Source organism: Lutjanus erythropterus, chromosome 2 (assembly GCF_056507025.1).
Source record: "Lutjanus erythropterus isolate fLutEry1 chromosome 2, fLutEry1.hap2, whole genome shotgun sequence".
Lineage (NCBI taxonomy): Eukaryota > Metazoa > Chordata > Actinopteri > Lutjaniformes > Lutjanidae > Lutjanus > Lutjanus erythropterus.
Window position 1 is genome coordinate 29237439 of NC_139318.1, and position 15992 is coordinate 29253430.

Consider the following 15992-nt stretch of genomic DNA (forward strand, 5'->3'; position numbering starts at 1 on the left):
TAAAGATGTCTCTTTACCTTTATTAAAACTCCACTCGTGTGCATGAAGCTGCTCATCGACAAGTATTGATTTTAAACTTTTATTATATTCAGATACATACAAAAGAATTCATGTAGTTTTAAACTCAGTGTAATAAATGCTAAAACAGCAAATTTAAAAAACAATTAATAAGTGCAAGATATATTTAAAATTCATGACATTTATTACAATTAAAAGGGTAATTATTATGAGGTAATATCACTGTTGCCTAGAAACTCTAATTAATAATACAATACAAGGATTGCACAGCGAAAGAAGCGATAATAATATAATACATATAACTGTCACAAAGAAATTACAAGAATATTGGCAGTAGTTTCTGTAGTTCATCCAGCTCCATCTCAGCCTCATCAGGTGCTCTGAGCTGCTCTGTCATCATCGTGTACAAACATCCTCGTTGCACTGCAAGACAAAGTTCAGAGATTAAGATAAAATAGTAAGTGAGAGAAAAACACAGTGTTGGATGGACAAAAGACATTTGGTCTGCAAATTTAAGGCTTAACAGCATATGTGTAAAGAATGCTGGGTCTGGTTCCCCAGCTTTCAAAAAGATGTCAAACAACTTTAAACAGAAATCACTTTTAAAGGACCAATATATAACACTTGTGCATCCAAAAATGAGTACTGGTCCAAACAGCGAGTTGGAGCCATAGAGAGTAAATTAAACAAGTTGAAATAATTTAATATAAAGTCTATAGTTGAGTCAAGTTGCCCCCGCGGAGTCGAGGAAGATCAGGCAGGCTGCTGGATTCAGTGACTGTCTGAGTTCTGCCCACATCAATTATTTTGATTTCTTAGGACTCATAAAAAAACACTAACCCATTCACTTAACACTGAGCATTAATTTGATCTCTAAAGGGAAAACTGTTATTCCGGCCCCAACTGGAAGTTTAAAAGGAGGAAACTGACGCTGCAGCATTGTTCTCATAGCATTTCAATTTAGCATGTTTTGTTAATCTGGGACCACGTAAATTGAAAGTCAACAACATCCAGAAGCACAGCTGACACCTCTGGGCTCGAGCTCATCTGAGACGGACTGACACAAAGTGGGAAAGTGTGCTGTTGTCTGACAGGTCCACATTTGAGATTGCTTTCAGAAATCATGGATGTTGTGTCCTCCTTTCTAAAGAAGAGAAGGACTATCCAGATTATTGCCAGCATTAACTTCAAAAGCCAGCATCTATGATGGTATGGGGATGTGTTAGTGTCCATGGCATCATGGGTAATTGTAACATCTGTGAAAGGCCCCATTAATGCTGAAAGTCACATACAGGTTTTGGAGCAACATTCTGTCCAAGGTTTGTCTGGTCTGCTATTATTTGCTCTATTTGAGCAAGACAACACCAAGACACATTCTGCATGTGTTAGAGTCAAGTTGTAGTAGACAAATTCAGGAACTAGACTGGCCTTCCTGCAGTCCAGACCTGTCTCCCATTAAAAAATGTGTGGTGAATTATGAAGCACAGAATATGACAACAGAGACTGTTGGGACTGTTGTCATAGTCATGAAATCATAAATAAAGCAAGATCACAGTGGTAAATATGCGCCTGTCCCAGCTTTTTTGGAACATGTTGCAGGCATCAAATTCAGAATGAGTGCATATTTACAAAAAACAATGAATTTCATCAAATTTCACCATTATGTATCCTGTCTCCAATACAGTATTCAATTGAATTTAGGTTGAAATGTTTTCACAAATCACTGCATGCTCTTTTTAATTTTTGTTTTACATAATGTTCTAACTTTTTGGAAGCGGGGTTGGAAATCCAATTAGTGTTTATAACAACACAGTTCTCTCATTAGCTGATCATCTCAGTTATGTTGCTATTTATTGCTGAGCTGAAACAATAAGTCGATTAATTGATTAAGACATTTTTCAAGCAGAGACGCCAAACAAACAATCTCTTGTTCCAGCTTCTCAAATGTGAGAAGCTTGAACTGTAAACAGAATATCTTTGGGTTTTGGACTGTTTGAACTTGAATCTGGGAAACTGTGATGGACATTTTCTCACTACTTTGATGTTTAATAGACCAAACTATTAATACATGAAACATAAAAATAATTGTCACATTTATCTACAACGAACAGTTGCACTAATTCATTGTTCATGCTAAACTGACGGTTAATGAACATTGCTTACTGCATGTTGTATACATGTGATAAAACAACTGTTGCAGTGGTTTTTACTATAAAATGCAGGAATATGGATTGTTGTATGATCACACTGAGAATTAGCTATTTAAACTGCCCACTTCACTGAATCAAATCCGTTTTATTTTATGGACCATGTCTGAACATAAAGTGGAAGAAATGTTGTGTTTCTACATTTTATTTTATTAGGTTTTTTGACAGGGACAGAAAATACATGTTTAATTTCTATTCCTAAAATGCTCATGTAAATGTGCTGTAGATTTTATAAAGCTTTCTTTCTTTGGCATTTTGCCTTCATACCATGTAAACGCAGCCAGGAAACTTGGGGAGAAAAACGAGGGTTGTATGTGTTGTTACACAACAGGATTGTACTGAGAATGCTCTGGTTAATGCTCTGTGTTAATGTGTTGCCTCGGCTACTTGTGACCTCGTTCAGGTGTGGTATTAACATGCATCCTGGGTGATCTGATCACAACTGGACAGTTTTAAGCACAGGTGTGAACGCACTCGGGATGCATCGCTCAGACCACATTCAGAGGTGGTCTGGGCCGCATGTGACCACATTCTTTCAGCAGTGTGAACAGAAATGTGTCCTGGGCCTCACTGAAGGATCGCCTTCTTAACTGACATCCTATAAGTACATATTTTGTGTCACTGTAATGCAAATCACATGTTTGGACTCTCTTACCTGCAGCAGATGTTTGTGAACACACTAGTATCTGAAATATCCCCAGACTCCCTTAAAAATCATGTTATTATGAGAGTTGCTCAGTGAGGAGATACTTTATAAACTTGGTAAAATGCTGTTACAACAAATTTGGACTTATTTGGGTTTTTAAAAATATATATGTTTTGGCCTTGTGGCTTTATTGATAGGACAGCTACAGATCTGACAGGAAGGCAGGAGAGTAGAGGGACAAGACACAACGAAGGACCACAGGTTGGAAACAAACCCATGTGCTGCTGATGATGACTCAGCCTTAGTACACGGGATGCATGTTCTACCAGCTGAGCTACCAGGGTGTCCCCCAACATGTTTATTAGCATACAGAGAGGGGAAGTGAAACTGCTGCGGCAAATTCTTAATCAACTGTGCCTTTTTGTAAATTTGGCATTAAAAGCAATACATTAAGTTGTTTCTCTCCTTGAAAAAAAAAAAACAGTGTTGCAGAGACAGAAAGGCTCTGTGGTGCACTGGGACACACTTTTACTTTCTCTGACTCTGTCATCAATGTCTTTCTTCACCATCTGCGGTTTGACAACATGAGATTTCCACACAGTAAAAGAAAGTAAAAGTATGCATCGTGCTCATGGTTCAGTTATGAAATCCCAGTAAGTAAAACATGAGGCTCATTTCGGGTGATAGAGGAGTTTTGTGTGGTGCTGAACTGGAACAAAAAAAGAAAAAATAAATGGCCAAATGGACAGTAATGGACGCTCTAACTGACATAACAGCACCAGTGTTTATTTGCATATAGAACAGGGAAGTGAGATACGATCACAAGTGATCACTCAAGATGTATTTGGAAACACATTGTAATGCCAGGTGTGACCTCACATACCCAAGAACTGTTCACTTGTGATCAGATGACCCAGGACTCATGTTAATACCAGGTCTGAGCAGGCTCTGTGACGCCCAGTGTTGTTGACCTTTAACCACTTATCTGTGAGTTATTTAGAGATAAGGTGATAGGTGAGTAGCACTCCAATTTCTAGGATAAAGGCACATCTGTAGGCAACTTTGTTTGTCTAGATTCAGAGTTAAAAGTGTCTTGTCTATAAAGCCTAAGAATCATTGTGCTGAAGTTGAGATACGGATGTTCTTCAGGGAAATCCATCTCTTGACACAGATGGGTGAAGTAAACACTGTCTAAGAGGAAAGCTTTGAAAGAGACATTACTTGGTTTTATCCGAATCCAAAGACCTCACTTCTTCCATACCAGTATGTCAGACAGCTTGTGACTCCAACTTGTTTCTGCCACATTTTCACCTCTCAGAGAAAACAAGGTCTATTCTGTTCCTGGGTTGCAGCGATGACATCTGTTGGCCTTCAGACAGGTCATGGGGAAACCTAATGTACATGTTACCCATCTGATATAGTGTGTCTTGTGGGAAGCAAGCAGCAGAGCCAGGGGGCAATGTATTGAATGTCAAGGATATTCTGAATGATCTGATGATCACAGGACAAAACCCACAGTGCTCTGGACATGAGATATTATGTGCATGCATGACCCTGAGCAATTTGTTTCTAAATAAGCTTTATTTGGACACTGAATAACCAGAACCAACAAAGTGGCTCATTCTCTGTCTTCAAAGAAAATACTGTCCTTTTATGTCGGCATCATAAATTGTGGTGTGACATGCATACAGTGTTTTGTAGATGTTTGCAGAACACTGCATGCATAACAAAGTTTTTGCACTTTTTTTTCTTTTGCATCCAATTTCTACATATGTTGATCTAAAAAAAAAAAACATGTATATGTATGTCATATATATGTGTGTGTATTTTTAAAGGTTATTTTTTTTTGGCATTTTTGCCTTTATTGACAGTGACAGCTGAAGGTATGACAGGAAAGGGGGGTGAAGAGACAGGGGATGACATGCAGCAAATGAGCCGCAGGCGGGATTCGAACCAGCGGCCGCTGCAGAGGACTAACAGCCTCAATACATGCCCTACCGACTAAGCTATAGGGGCGCCCTATGTGTGTGTATTTTACTAGCGCTGTCAATCAATTCAAATTAATTGCATGACGCAAATTAATCATAATTTTTTTATTTGTTCACAATGTACCTTAAAGGGATATTACCCACAAACAATGACAAATATTGTCCAGAAACCCTCAAAGGCATAATAAAATATGCTCATATAATAATATTACAAACTCATCAGTCCATCAGGCACAGATGAGCATATTGACCTGCTCAATTTAACATTATGGCCAAAACTGAAGTGAAACTGAAAACTTCAATAGAAAAGTCAATTGAAGTTTCTATGGAACTACAGGCTTCAGATCTAAAATTCCAACACCACAGAACCAGCAGTGTCTTAGGAAAAAGTTGCTATTAATACGGATTTATTTATTTCTTTAGTATTATAATTGTTAATAATAGTTTATTTCTTTAATAACATATTGTCCTCTGAGGAGGAAAATACTCGTCTTTATTCAGTTCAGTCTATATAATGACGAAACGATGCGTGATATTCATGTTTTTGTATTAAGGCAGCAGGATCATTTACATCAGTGTCACTCTAACAGTTTACATCAGTGAGGATGTTTTAGACCACAGCTGCAAACTGCAAACTGTACACTGACACACACCAAGGAGATGACGAGGAGAGACAGAGTCTGGACTCTTCATCATGACTTACAATAATGCAGCGCAGTGACAAATGTTTTGTGGAGGAGACGAGCGTCTGTCAGTTTGCACATTAACAAATGTAAAGCTACATTTTTTTTTTCACAATGTTTTCTGTACAGATTAAACAAACAAGATATAAATGTTAGTGAGTGAGCTTTAAAGGTGCTAATAGACAGGGTTTTTTTCACCTGTGGACAGAGTCAGGCTAGCTGCCTCCAGTCACTGTGTTAAGCTCATAATAGTCTGAGCTGTAGCTTCAAATTTACTGGACACTCTCATCCAACTCCCAGCAAGAAAGTGAAATAACCTCATTTCCCAAAATGTTGAACTATTCCTTTAAACAGTTACAGCGTTACGGTATTACATGAGTGGGTTGTATGGACTGAGTTATTTATGGCCTAAAAGAACTTGATGTCTGATTTTTACCATGGGCTGATTATTACTTTGTTTTTAAGTAGTGAACAATTTTAAACATTGACAACAGTGACCCATTCTTTCTTTACTCTTAAAATCTTAATTAATCTGCACATTAAGTTGCAAAGTTCAGTATAACTTCGACCATAATCTCAAGTCATCTTCATTCAAGTACCTCCTGGCTCATACATGTTATGCGAAAAAAAACTTTACATTATTACATCAATGTAATAACAACAGTAATGTTAAACCTATGAATTCCTCAGTGATATACTTGACATTTAATTCTGCCGCATGCTGCTGAAGCTACACAGAAGTCTTTATGGAAGATAAACTAAGAAACAAACAAATCTAAATCTTGCGTAAAGCTGCCAACACTGGTTTTCCATGTTTGACTGTTTGCATAATGAGGTCTCTGTTTATGTTTACAGAGCATTTTTAAGTACAATTACGCACAGGCTGAGATCATCCCTCAGGTTTAAAATGTTTTCGGGGGCCTGTGACACAGACACTGACAGACCATGAAGGCTCAGTAATAAGTGTGAAATTGTCTTTGAGGAGGCAACCCTGATGTGTGTGCTGACGTAAATCAGAAGCTGCTGAAAAAAATCACATCAGTCCGGTCTGCTTTCGTAAGCACAATGACACCATTTACTGCTGTTTTATTTAACCCTTCAACATGCAGCTTTACGTGACAGATTTTTACTAATAAACACAAATAGCACATTAAAACTTGAAGACAGGGGGCAAAGAAAATAGTTAAAAGAAAAGAATCCATAATTTCTTGGATGCTTATGGGATGTCTTACCTCTGGTTTCTGTCCTGCTTCTACTTTGGCTGAGATACCCAAAGCCTTGGAAATATCCTCCAGAGGTACGAGGTCTCCTGGTGAATCCTGGATGTAGTGCAGCAGGACCTTTTCTCCACCTTTGCAGAGCGAAATATATTTAGGAAGAATAATAAGTAAGCAGTCTGTTGACTTTATCCATTGATGATTTTTATTAAATTTGTTTGGTTCACTCAAAAATTAAAACTACAGTTTAATTCAGCATTTAATACAACAGATTTCATTTCCAGGTATTACTGGTGATACTAACAAAATATATAAAAGCAGAATCAGCACATGGTACAAAAGGTAAATCTCTCCAAAAAGAAGTGGAATACAGGTTTTACTCAAAGCTTTCAGATTTAAGCCCAAATCTCAAAAAGGCCTTCTGATGGAGCCAAGAGCTTTAAATCAATGAGTCAGACAAGACAGAACAACCTGTAATCTGTTTCCTCCAGCTGATTCCTTTCTCTGAGAACAAGCTGCTCATACCACACCATAAAAGAGAGTATCAGCGGACTAATGGAGAGAGTTAGTCTGACTGACTTTTATATGTGGGCATGTTTTTTTTTTTTTGACACACATAATATATTAAAGGGATAGTTTGGACTATCTGAAGCGGGGTCATATGAGGTAATTATCCATAGTCCGTGTATTAGCTACAGTAGATGGTGGAGAAGCAGCAGCAGCAGGAGTACTACAGTAAGAGGCTAAGTTATGTACTGCTGTGGACAGGCTCAGCAACAAAACACATTTTGGCCACCTAAACAAAACACCTTGTTCTGAGACAGCCTTTTCTGACTGGTCACCACGGTCATTTTACCTCACAGATCACAGAAGTCTCTGGTCCTCCACTGCCTTGACTGGTTAGTTTGTTTGTGTTAGTGTTTGACTTTGCCGAACCTGAACGGACCTTTTAATGCACCAATGTCACACAATAACAAATGTACTAACTGACTGAGGCAGTTCTGTGAAGTAAAATGACTGTTTTTGTCAAAGAAGTCTGGTGGCTTTGGAGAGGGCAACATTTGGCTAATATAATGCCGTTTTCCCACCTGAAGATGGGTCTGGCAGCAAGTTGAAGTGGTGAAAATATTCAAAATACCGTGCACACTTAAACTGATATAGATTTTTTTTTCATTTTGCTTCATTTTGTGCATTGCTTAGCTTCCATGCCAGTAATAGTCTCTGCTTCTCTAAACTGGGGTTGTGCCATGTAGGTGATACACTGATTAAAAAAAATATAAGTACCTCATCCAAACCCACTTCAAATGATCATAACGTTCCCTTTATGCTGTCCAAAAATGTCTTTGGTGTAATATCTTTAGAGCACTTGTGACATCTCTATCAGGTGTAAAATTTTTAACAACTGTAGTACCAAACTTCTCACCTGTTTAACAACCTCGAAAGCAAATTACACGAAGATAACTGTCAGTTCCTACTTTTCTAAAAATGTTAACCATCTTCTTAGTCTTCCTAATGCTGCACCCTAAATCAATTTGCACTGTGCCACTCCACTCCTTCTTTCCCCATGCAGAATTATTAACCCAATAAACAAATTTGAATAGCTTAATTGAGGGGTTTATTTAATTTTACACTTGTGTGGATACAAACAATACAGCAATGAGAAAAGTCAGCAACCCTGAGGAGCTCTGGCTTTCAGGGTGAGTGGTTTGGAGAGCTTACTACAATGATGTGATGCAGGATTGCCCTCTAGAGGACAGACTGCAAAAATGCATTTATTTGAGTATTTGCTTTCATTTAAACGAGTGGAGAAACTTCGCCCTCTTCAGTGTCACACTACAAGGTCATTTACATGTTGAAATCACCCCAGTTCATTAGGTCTTTTGAACACTCATTGTTTTTCTCCACAAGAAAGATCCCTGACTCTGTAACAACCTTCCAGAGGAGATTAGACGACGATTTGATTAGACAGCATCTTTTAAGTCCTTACTTAAAAAATGCTTCTATATGGTAGCCTTCCTACATTGTTTTATCTCTTATTTTTCTCAGTGTTATGTTTTATTACTGTATTTTATGTTTTATTGCTTATTCTGTGTATTTTTGATTGATGGTGCCATTTTTCTTAATGTAAAATGATTAGCATGTCCATGATTCCTGTTGAACCTTGTAAACCCTGTTATGGGAAAGGCACTATATAAATAAAGTTTATTATTACTACCCTCCCTCTGCTGTATACTGACTGTACCTTTGGCCACAATGAGCATGCCTCCGCTCTGCAGCAAATCTCCTGAGAAGTTTCCCTGGATGCCGTCAGCTTTGGCCTGAAAACAAGAGAAAAAACAGGCAGTCAGAAGTCAGCGTCTCCCCAACTTTACCCCTACTCTTATGATCATAGGACATTAAGTAATCATCTACCTTTGAAGCTATATCTCGTACTTTCTTCCCCATAGCAGCAGGAACCACACTTATAGCCGTGTACCTGAGTATGAAAAACACAGTTACCCAGTTATGTATCATCACAAGGCAGCTAATTTCAACATGAGTGGTCAAACCTCAAGAAAAGTGAAAAAACACCTGTTATAATGTCCCACAGCTCAATGAGATGTATTCTAATGTCTTGTCTTATCTGAACAACAGTCAAAAACCCAAAGATATTCAATGAACTATCAAGACAAATGCATCTAATCCTCACATTTGAAAAGCTGGAACCAGCAAGTGTTTGGCTTTTTGGCTTGAAAAATGACAAACAATTAATCAATTATCAAAACAGTTGCACATTAAAAAAAAAAAAACTAAAGCAGACTAAAACTTTTCTTCAATTGCATATATTTCATAGATATAAATGAATACTTTTTCACCAAAGAGTTGGAATTAGAGTGTTGGCATTAATAATTTTCGAAGGTATTTTTTGGTAGGATAACCAAGAAATAACAGAGGGTCAAACCAAACTATTCAGCCTGGATTTACTGGACTCACCTTTTGAAGTGCAATTCCTTGTATGTTTTCTTTTGTTCGTCAACATAAATGACTGGAAGAAAAGATGATCAATCGATTATTCACAATCCTGCAAAAGGACCAGCTCTTGAAAGAAATGGGCTCAATAAGCAAACAAACAAACAAACAAAAAAGAAAATAGAAGAAGAAAAAAAGAAAAAACTGGGCCAATTAATTTTTGTTTTATTTCTCCTTAGTTCAAAGTTTCCAGAAAAAAGAAAACAAATGGATTTTGATCTTTTCATTCCTGAAAAGTGTCACATTCATAAGTGGTAAGGATGGGGGGATCACAAGCTACTCATCTGGTATCGATTCCTTTAAAAACTATTGATAATAAGATTATATAAATACAAAATGTGGGTGGCTGCACTTCTTACTGTTTTCAGTACTTTTGCATGTTTGTGCAAATAAATAGCCCTGACCTTTTTATTTCGCTTCACATGACTGTGGAAACCCATGAGACATGAGAATGAGCACACAGCTGTGGACACTGCCCACAGTCACACAGTCCTGCATCAAACTTGTGTGAGAATGGCACAAAGGAAACATACTGTGATGGGGGCTACTATTCACCTGTAGATAAAGACAGAGCAACATGCACTATTTGTGACAAGAAAGTGTCACATAGCAGCAACAGAGGAAACTTCTTCAAACTTCTAAAAGCAATATACCGTGAAGGTTATGAGGAGGCTGAACAAAAAGAAGAGGAAAATAAATGTATTTACAATTATTAGCACAAACATTTTTATTTAATTGTCCTTATATTTGCTTTTGTAATAAATGTGTTGTTGATGGATGGCCGGTATGTGTCATATGATTTTCTGTATCTTTTTTAAAATCACCATTATTTTGAAAAATTATACCCGTTAAAAAAAATTAAAATATTGGTATTGCCCATTCCTAACAGGTGGTTAAAATTTGATAATATGGCCAGGTAACAGCAATGTGAACTGCACTCAGTGTCAGATCATGTTTCACTGGATTATTTTGTTTGTTTTTGGGGTGTCACTGTTCATTGATTGAATCTCAATTGGGGACAAATGTAATTTTATAGTATTTGACCATCACTCCAATAAAATAACTGATGTACTGGCCTAAACAGGTGTTTGATAGACTTTGGTCTTTTTTAATGTTTATTTGTGGAGTTGGATCATTTTCTGTTGTAAAGTCTTTGGTCACATTTAAAAATGGATGAAGAGGCAGAAAGAAACCTGCCCAATTAAGTCTGTTGTGTTAAAACGGTTTTAGTGGATCAGATTTAAGATGCTGGTGTATCAAGATGTGATTTCTATAATTGTTTAAGCTCCATACATTATTGTTCTGTTGTGTCAGTGCAACACAAATATGAAAAACATACCGTTGTTTGTACTGAACGAGTAAGTCCTACTCACCTCCTTTGAAAAACTTTCCATCCTTGAACTCTTTCAGCCCTGAGTCTTCTGGACCGATGCCCACCAGTGCGACACCGTTGGCTGTCAGGTCCGGCTCCAGTTTGCTGATCTCTGCTGCCATCCAGCGACATATCTGACAGCCAAACCTGCGCAGGAAGAAAAAGACCACCGGCTGGTCCTGCCACAGAGACTCCAGCTCTATACTCTGAAATACACAGAGAGGGAAAAACTCCTGTGAAACCACAAAACAGGTGACATATTTTTATTCATTTATTTATGGTTCACTGGATAGGACCACATGGAGCATACAAATTACACACAAATATTGGTCTACCACAGCTATATAAGTATGTTGTCGAAAGTGTGTACATATATAAAAATCTTTTTTAACAGAACATGCAGGCAGCATTTTATATGTTTGGACTGTTTTTTGAAAATTTTCAAGTCAGATGTCTTTTTTTTTTTAGTTATTCATAATTATTTAAAAATACCAGTAAAAGTTTACAGTTTCGGTATCCGGATATCTTTTTGGTCAATAAAGTTTATTGTTTGACAGTAAAATTTCCTGCCTTCATTACATGTCTTTGTCACAAGTCTTAGCCACAGTTGAGGAATCACTGCAAAAATTGTATGTTTATGTATATATTCTATACCATGTATATCATTTTATGTGTAAAAAATATTGGCTGATATATTGATATCATTTTTTTTTTTTTACTCCCTAATATAGGCCCTAATTAAATATAACTTCTGTTTTGCTAATAATTTTATAATCATTTTGTTTATATCAGATGCTAATGTGCAACATTATAATTTATTTATTTATGGTTTATTTGAGAATGAGAGTTAGAGTAAACGTAGACCAACTGTTAACAGCTGTCCTATGCAACTGACACACAAGGTGCAAGAAAGATTTATTCATAATTATTAAAACACACGGCTGTCTAAAGAGATTAAGATGTAGTTCATACTCACATAAAATAATAAAATTATAGTAAATATAATAATATTATAACCATGACGTTTATAGTCCAGATAATTTTTTTTTTTAATGAAAATAAGATATTGAAACAGTGAAGTAAAAAATGGGTAAAGTGAGTAGCAAGACCATTAAGACACACATCTAAAGACATTACATTTAAAAACTGAGTACATGAAATGAAGCTGAATGAACCAGGATGGGAACTGTGTGTTTAGGTAGATTGTACTGATTTTTTACCTGCTATCTGTGAAATAAAAGCTCATATATTCAAGCAGCGCGACATCATGATTCATATTCACATGCATTCCCTTCAGATCATCGTTATGTCACCCAGGAGGAGTCATTTGACAGCAATTATATCAGTGCTGGGAGGTAATAGCAGGTTTAACATCGTCTCAGCAGGGAAGATGAGCCTCTGAGGGAACAAGGCAACCTATCAGCACGACTTTAGATTAAAAGAGAAAACCTTGAAACATGAACCAATCAACCGAATATGACAAGGAAGAAGAAAGCAACACTAAACACCTTCGTGTCCTAGCCTACCTCTCCAGTATCGCTCTTCAGCTTGTTCTTTCCAACTTTAGCGAGGTCGACTTGCGCCATTTCTTACATGAAAAGTAAACTGACAACACACTCACAGAGGTTGTGTAACACATAAGGAATACAGTCATGTAGTTTTGAGGTTTCGTGTGAGTTACGCCCCACAACAGTTGCAAAACAACTACATCCTGATACGCCCACTGAACGCTGCTGTCCAATCAAATTCTGCCGGTGCTGGCAAACTAGCCAATCCCAGAGCTCGGTGTGGGCGGGGCTTCGTACGGGCAAATTTCAGCACGTGCATCTCAGCACTACAATTAACTGTAGCCATTAATGAACCATGTTTCATCTCAATATACTATTTCCTTACTCTGTTTCATTACACTATGTGTGAAACATTGCCTTCATAGTTTTAACAGTATTTCGACAAAGTGGTGAATGAATGAATGAATGAATGAAAATATGCAGTTTTTTATAATATAGGTTACATCATTTGTGCTATAGGTGAGTTCAAAGGTAGTGAGATTTATGGCAGGGCCTTTGTCTGTACTGCTGTTAGTCTTATCCCATCTGTCTGTTTTACATTAACCTCTGAGACAACCAAAGCCTTTTAGTTCTGCTTCACCCTGTTTGGCAACTAGTGCTGGAAGATTTATTCAACCACAGCACTTAAGATGAAATAAGATTAAAAAAAACAAAAAGACAATATAAGATAATCCTTCATTTAACCCACAGTGAGGAAATATGCAGTTTGACAGTAGCAGAAAGGGGTGGCGCAATAACAGAATCATTAATATTTATATTTGTATCTTTATAACACATACATCATATTTATTCCATATGTATATTTTATACTGTGCAATTACACTTTGTAGTGTATGTTGTGTTTATATTGACATTATATTGTACATCATATCTTTCTATAAACATATTAGGGACTGACTGATACCTGATTTCTGAAGTTGATGCTGATTTACAGTTTAACCTAAACATTATCGTCTGAAATGATAACAGGGACCTGAGTAAATTTCACTGGTATTATATATATACCTCTTACCTCTGCTCCATTTCAGATGGAGGTATTAAATATTTTTACTGTAATATGTTTATCTAACATGTACTTTGAAGATCAAGATTTTAGCTGACATGAAAGTAAAATGTTTCCATATCGGTCCATTACTCAAAACAAAAATCATTGAATAAAGAACTGGTCACAGAGATATTATACCTGTGGTTCGGTGACAATGAATTCAATACATGAGTACCTTAGTGGTTGTTTCTGTCCCTCCTGTATCATGATGGTCGACCTGCAGGCCAGATCATATTACAAGTCAATTATGAGTCTGCTATCAGAGGGCGCCCAAACGTCACTTCAGTATTCCTATAGGGACAGGTACATCCAGATGTAATTTATGACATAAAATAATAAGCTATGGAACTTTTTGATGTTATGAGACTATTTTTAATTGAATAGAAAACCGTCAGTTTAAACACAATCAGATTCAGATTTATGGCCAAGCAGATTTCTACATAAAAGGAATTAATCTTGGTGTTTTTGTGCATAACAATAAATATAGTGATGGAAAATAAAAATAAAAATAAAAAGATTAAAAGCAAGTACTGTCAAGACATGTGAACATACTATAGAAAATTAACAATACAATCTGAAAAAATATTTAAAAATATATAGAATGTACTGTATTTTTATTTTCATAAATTATTTTATAACAAACTTGGTAAAATTTCTTATTTTTACACACCTGTATACCTCTACCTATGTTATATAGAAATGTTGCAAGTATCCACATGCATTAATGTGCAGATATATCTAAAAATAGAATCTCTTTACAAAAGTGTTAATAAAACAAAAGTAAAATCACAGAAACTTAAATAAAAACCAACAGCTACTGCAGCCTCCCAGAAATCTGCCATAACACAGAGAGCGACTGCACTGTTTCTAGGTGAGCTGTTGTTTGATGGTCCCCTGCCTGCTGACTCACTGTCATGGTTTACTACACTTTATAAAGCTGAGCCATTGTTAATGAAATTTGTTTCACCTGTGCTTTTTCCTGCAGTGAAAAACTAACAGTACTGTCACTCACTGCTAATCATGGACCTAATCATGCACACCTGTTTTCACTTTCACTGATAGACAAATGAAAGGACCTGCGCCAACGCACGACGTGGAAAAACAGAACACGCTTCTATGGTGATTGATTTATTTTATTGCCTAAGTGCATCACAGTCTCCTCATGGATTATTTAAATTTCATCTTAATTCACTCTTCAAGTGAGGATGTCTTTCATTGATGTTTGCCTGCACTGTTTGTGATGTTATAGTTTTCATTTACACAAGTGATCTTTGTATTTTAAGACAACATAAATACATCCCATACTCTGTATTTTATTTTTGATGTTCTGGGATTTCCTGCTTGTACTGGGTTTATAATTTAACTCACGTGAAGATAATAGACGGAACAGAGGTGTTATTGACTGATAAATATAAGTGACAATGCATACATAATTTGCACAAGTAACAAGGACTGAAATTTGTTGAATCCTTGCACATGTAGTTTTCACCTTAGGTTTGGTTGTAATCTTATTTTACATCATGTGACACGTTTATATAACTGTTCCATGTCCTCATTAGAGCTTGATGATACATAATAGTTCAATGCTTATTCTTTACCAGTCTTTGTTTAGCTTTGTTGTCCCTTAGCTGTATATCTGTTTCTATCTTCCAGTATTTTGTTCCCAAAACTGTGTGTAACATTGAAAGCAACTTATCTGTGTGTATGAATTTATGACAGGTCCAATGTTTTTAGGATTGCTCTGATGTTGATGTGGACAATGTATCCACAACCTGTGGGTCATGTATGTCATCTGATTGCAGTGGTATTGTTTTTATTGTACCTCAATATTGTCACTGTTTTATATTAGCAGAGGCACCTCTAAAATAAGGTTGGTTCCCTTTTGCTTGATTATTTCTTTACATTATGACAGATAATATATTCTAATATAAGTTGTTCTGACTAAGCTCTTGGTGCTGTACAAGGTTTTTGACCTAACAGTTTTGTTTTTTGTTTTTCTTTTTAGTATGGAGCTTTTAACACCTTTTCTCTGTGTTATATAGTTATATCTAAATGTACAGTATATTTAAACTTCACTGTGTATTTTCACTGGAAAGTTTTGTGTATATAATGTTGCTAATGTGATGAGCAGGTTTTTCTCCTCGCAATATTATGATGTTTGTTTTTTTTTACCTGATGATTTTATTATGGTATGTTTAGACGGTTGAGAATATAAAGTACAAGTCAAATGTTTGGACAC

General features: G+C 36.4%; 1 protein-coding gene across 1 annotated transcript; it reads right to left on the reverse strand.

Annotated features, from left to right (window-relative positions):
- On the reverse strand, positions 1-12846 carry prxl2b (peroxiredoxin like 2B). The gene is made up of 7 exons (XM_084736547.1): positions 12667-12846; positions 11142-11346; positions 9733-9784; positions 9172-9235; positions 9002-9077; positions 6775-6893; positions 1-441 (listed from the first exon to the last, which is right to left on the reverse strand). The coding sequence occupies exons 1-7, from the start codon at positions 12724-12726 to the stop codon at positions 415-417; spliced, it is 603 nt and encodes a 200-aa protein (XP_084592673.1). The 5' UTR covers positions 12727-12846; the 3' UTR covers positions 1-414.
- Positions 12847-15992: the final 3146 nt, after the last annotated feature.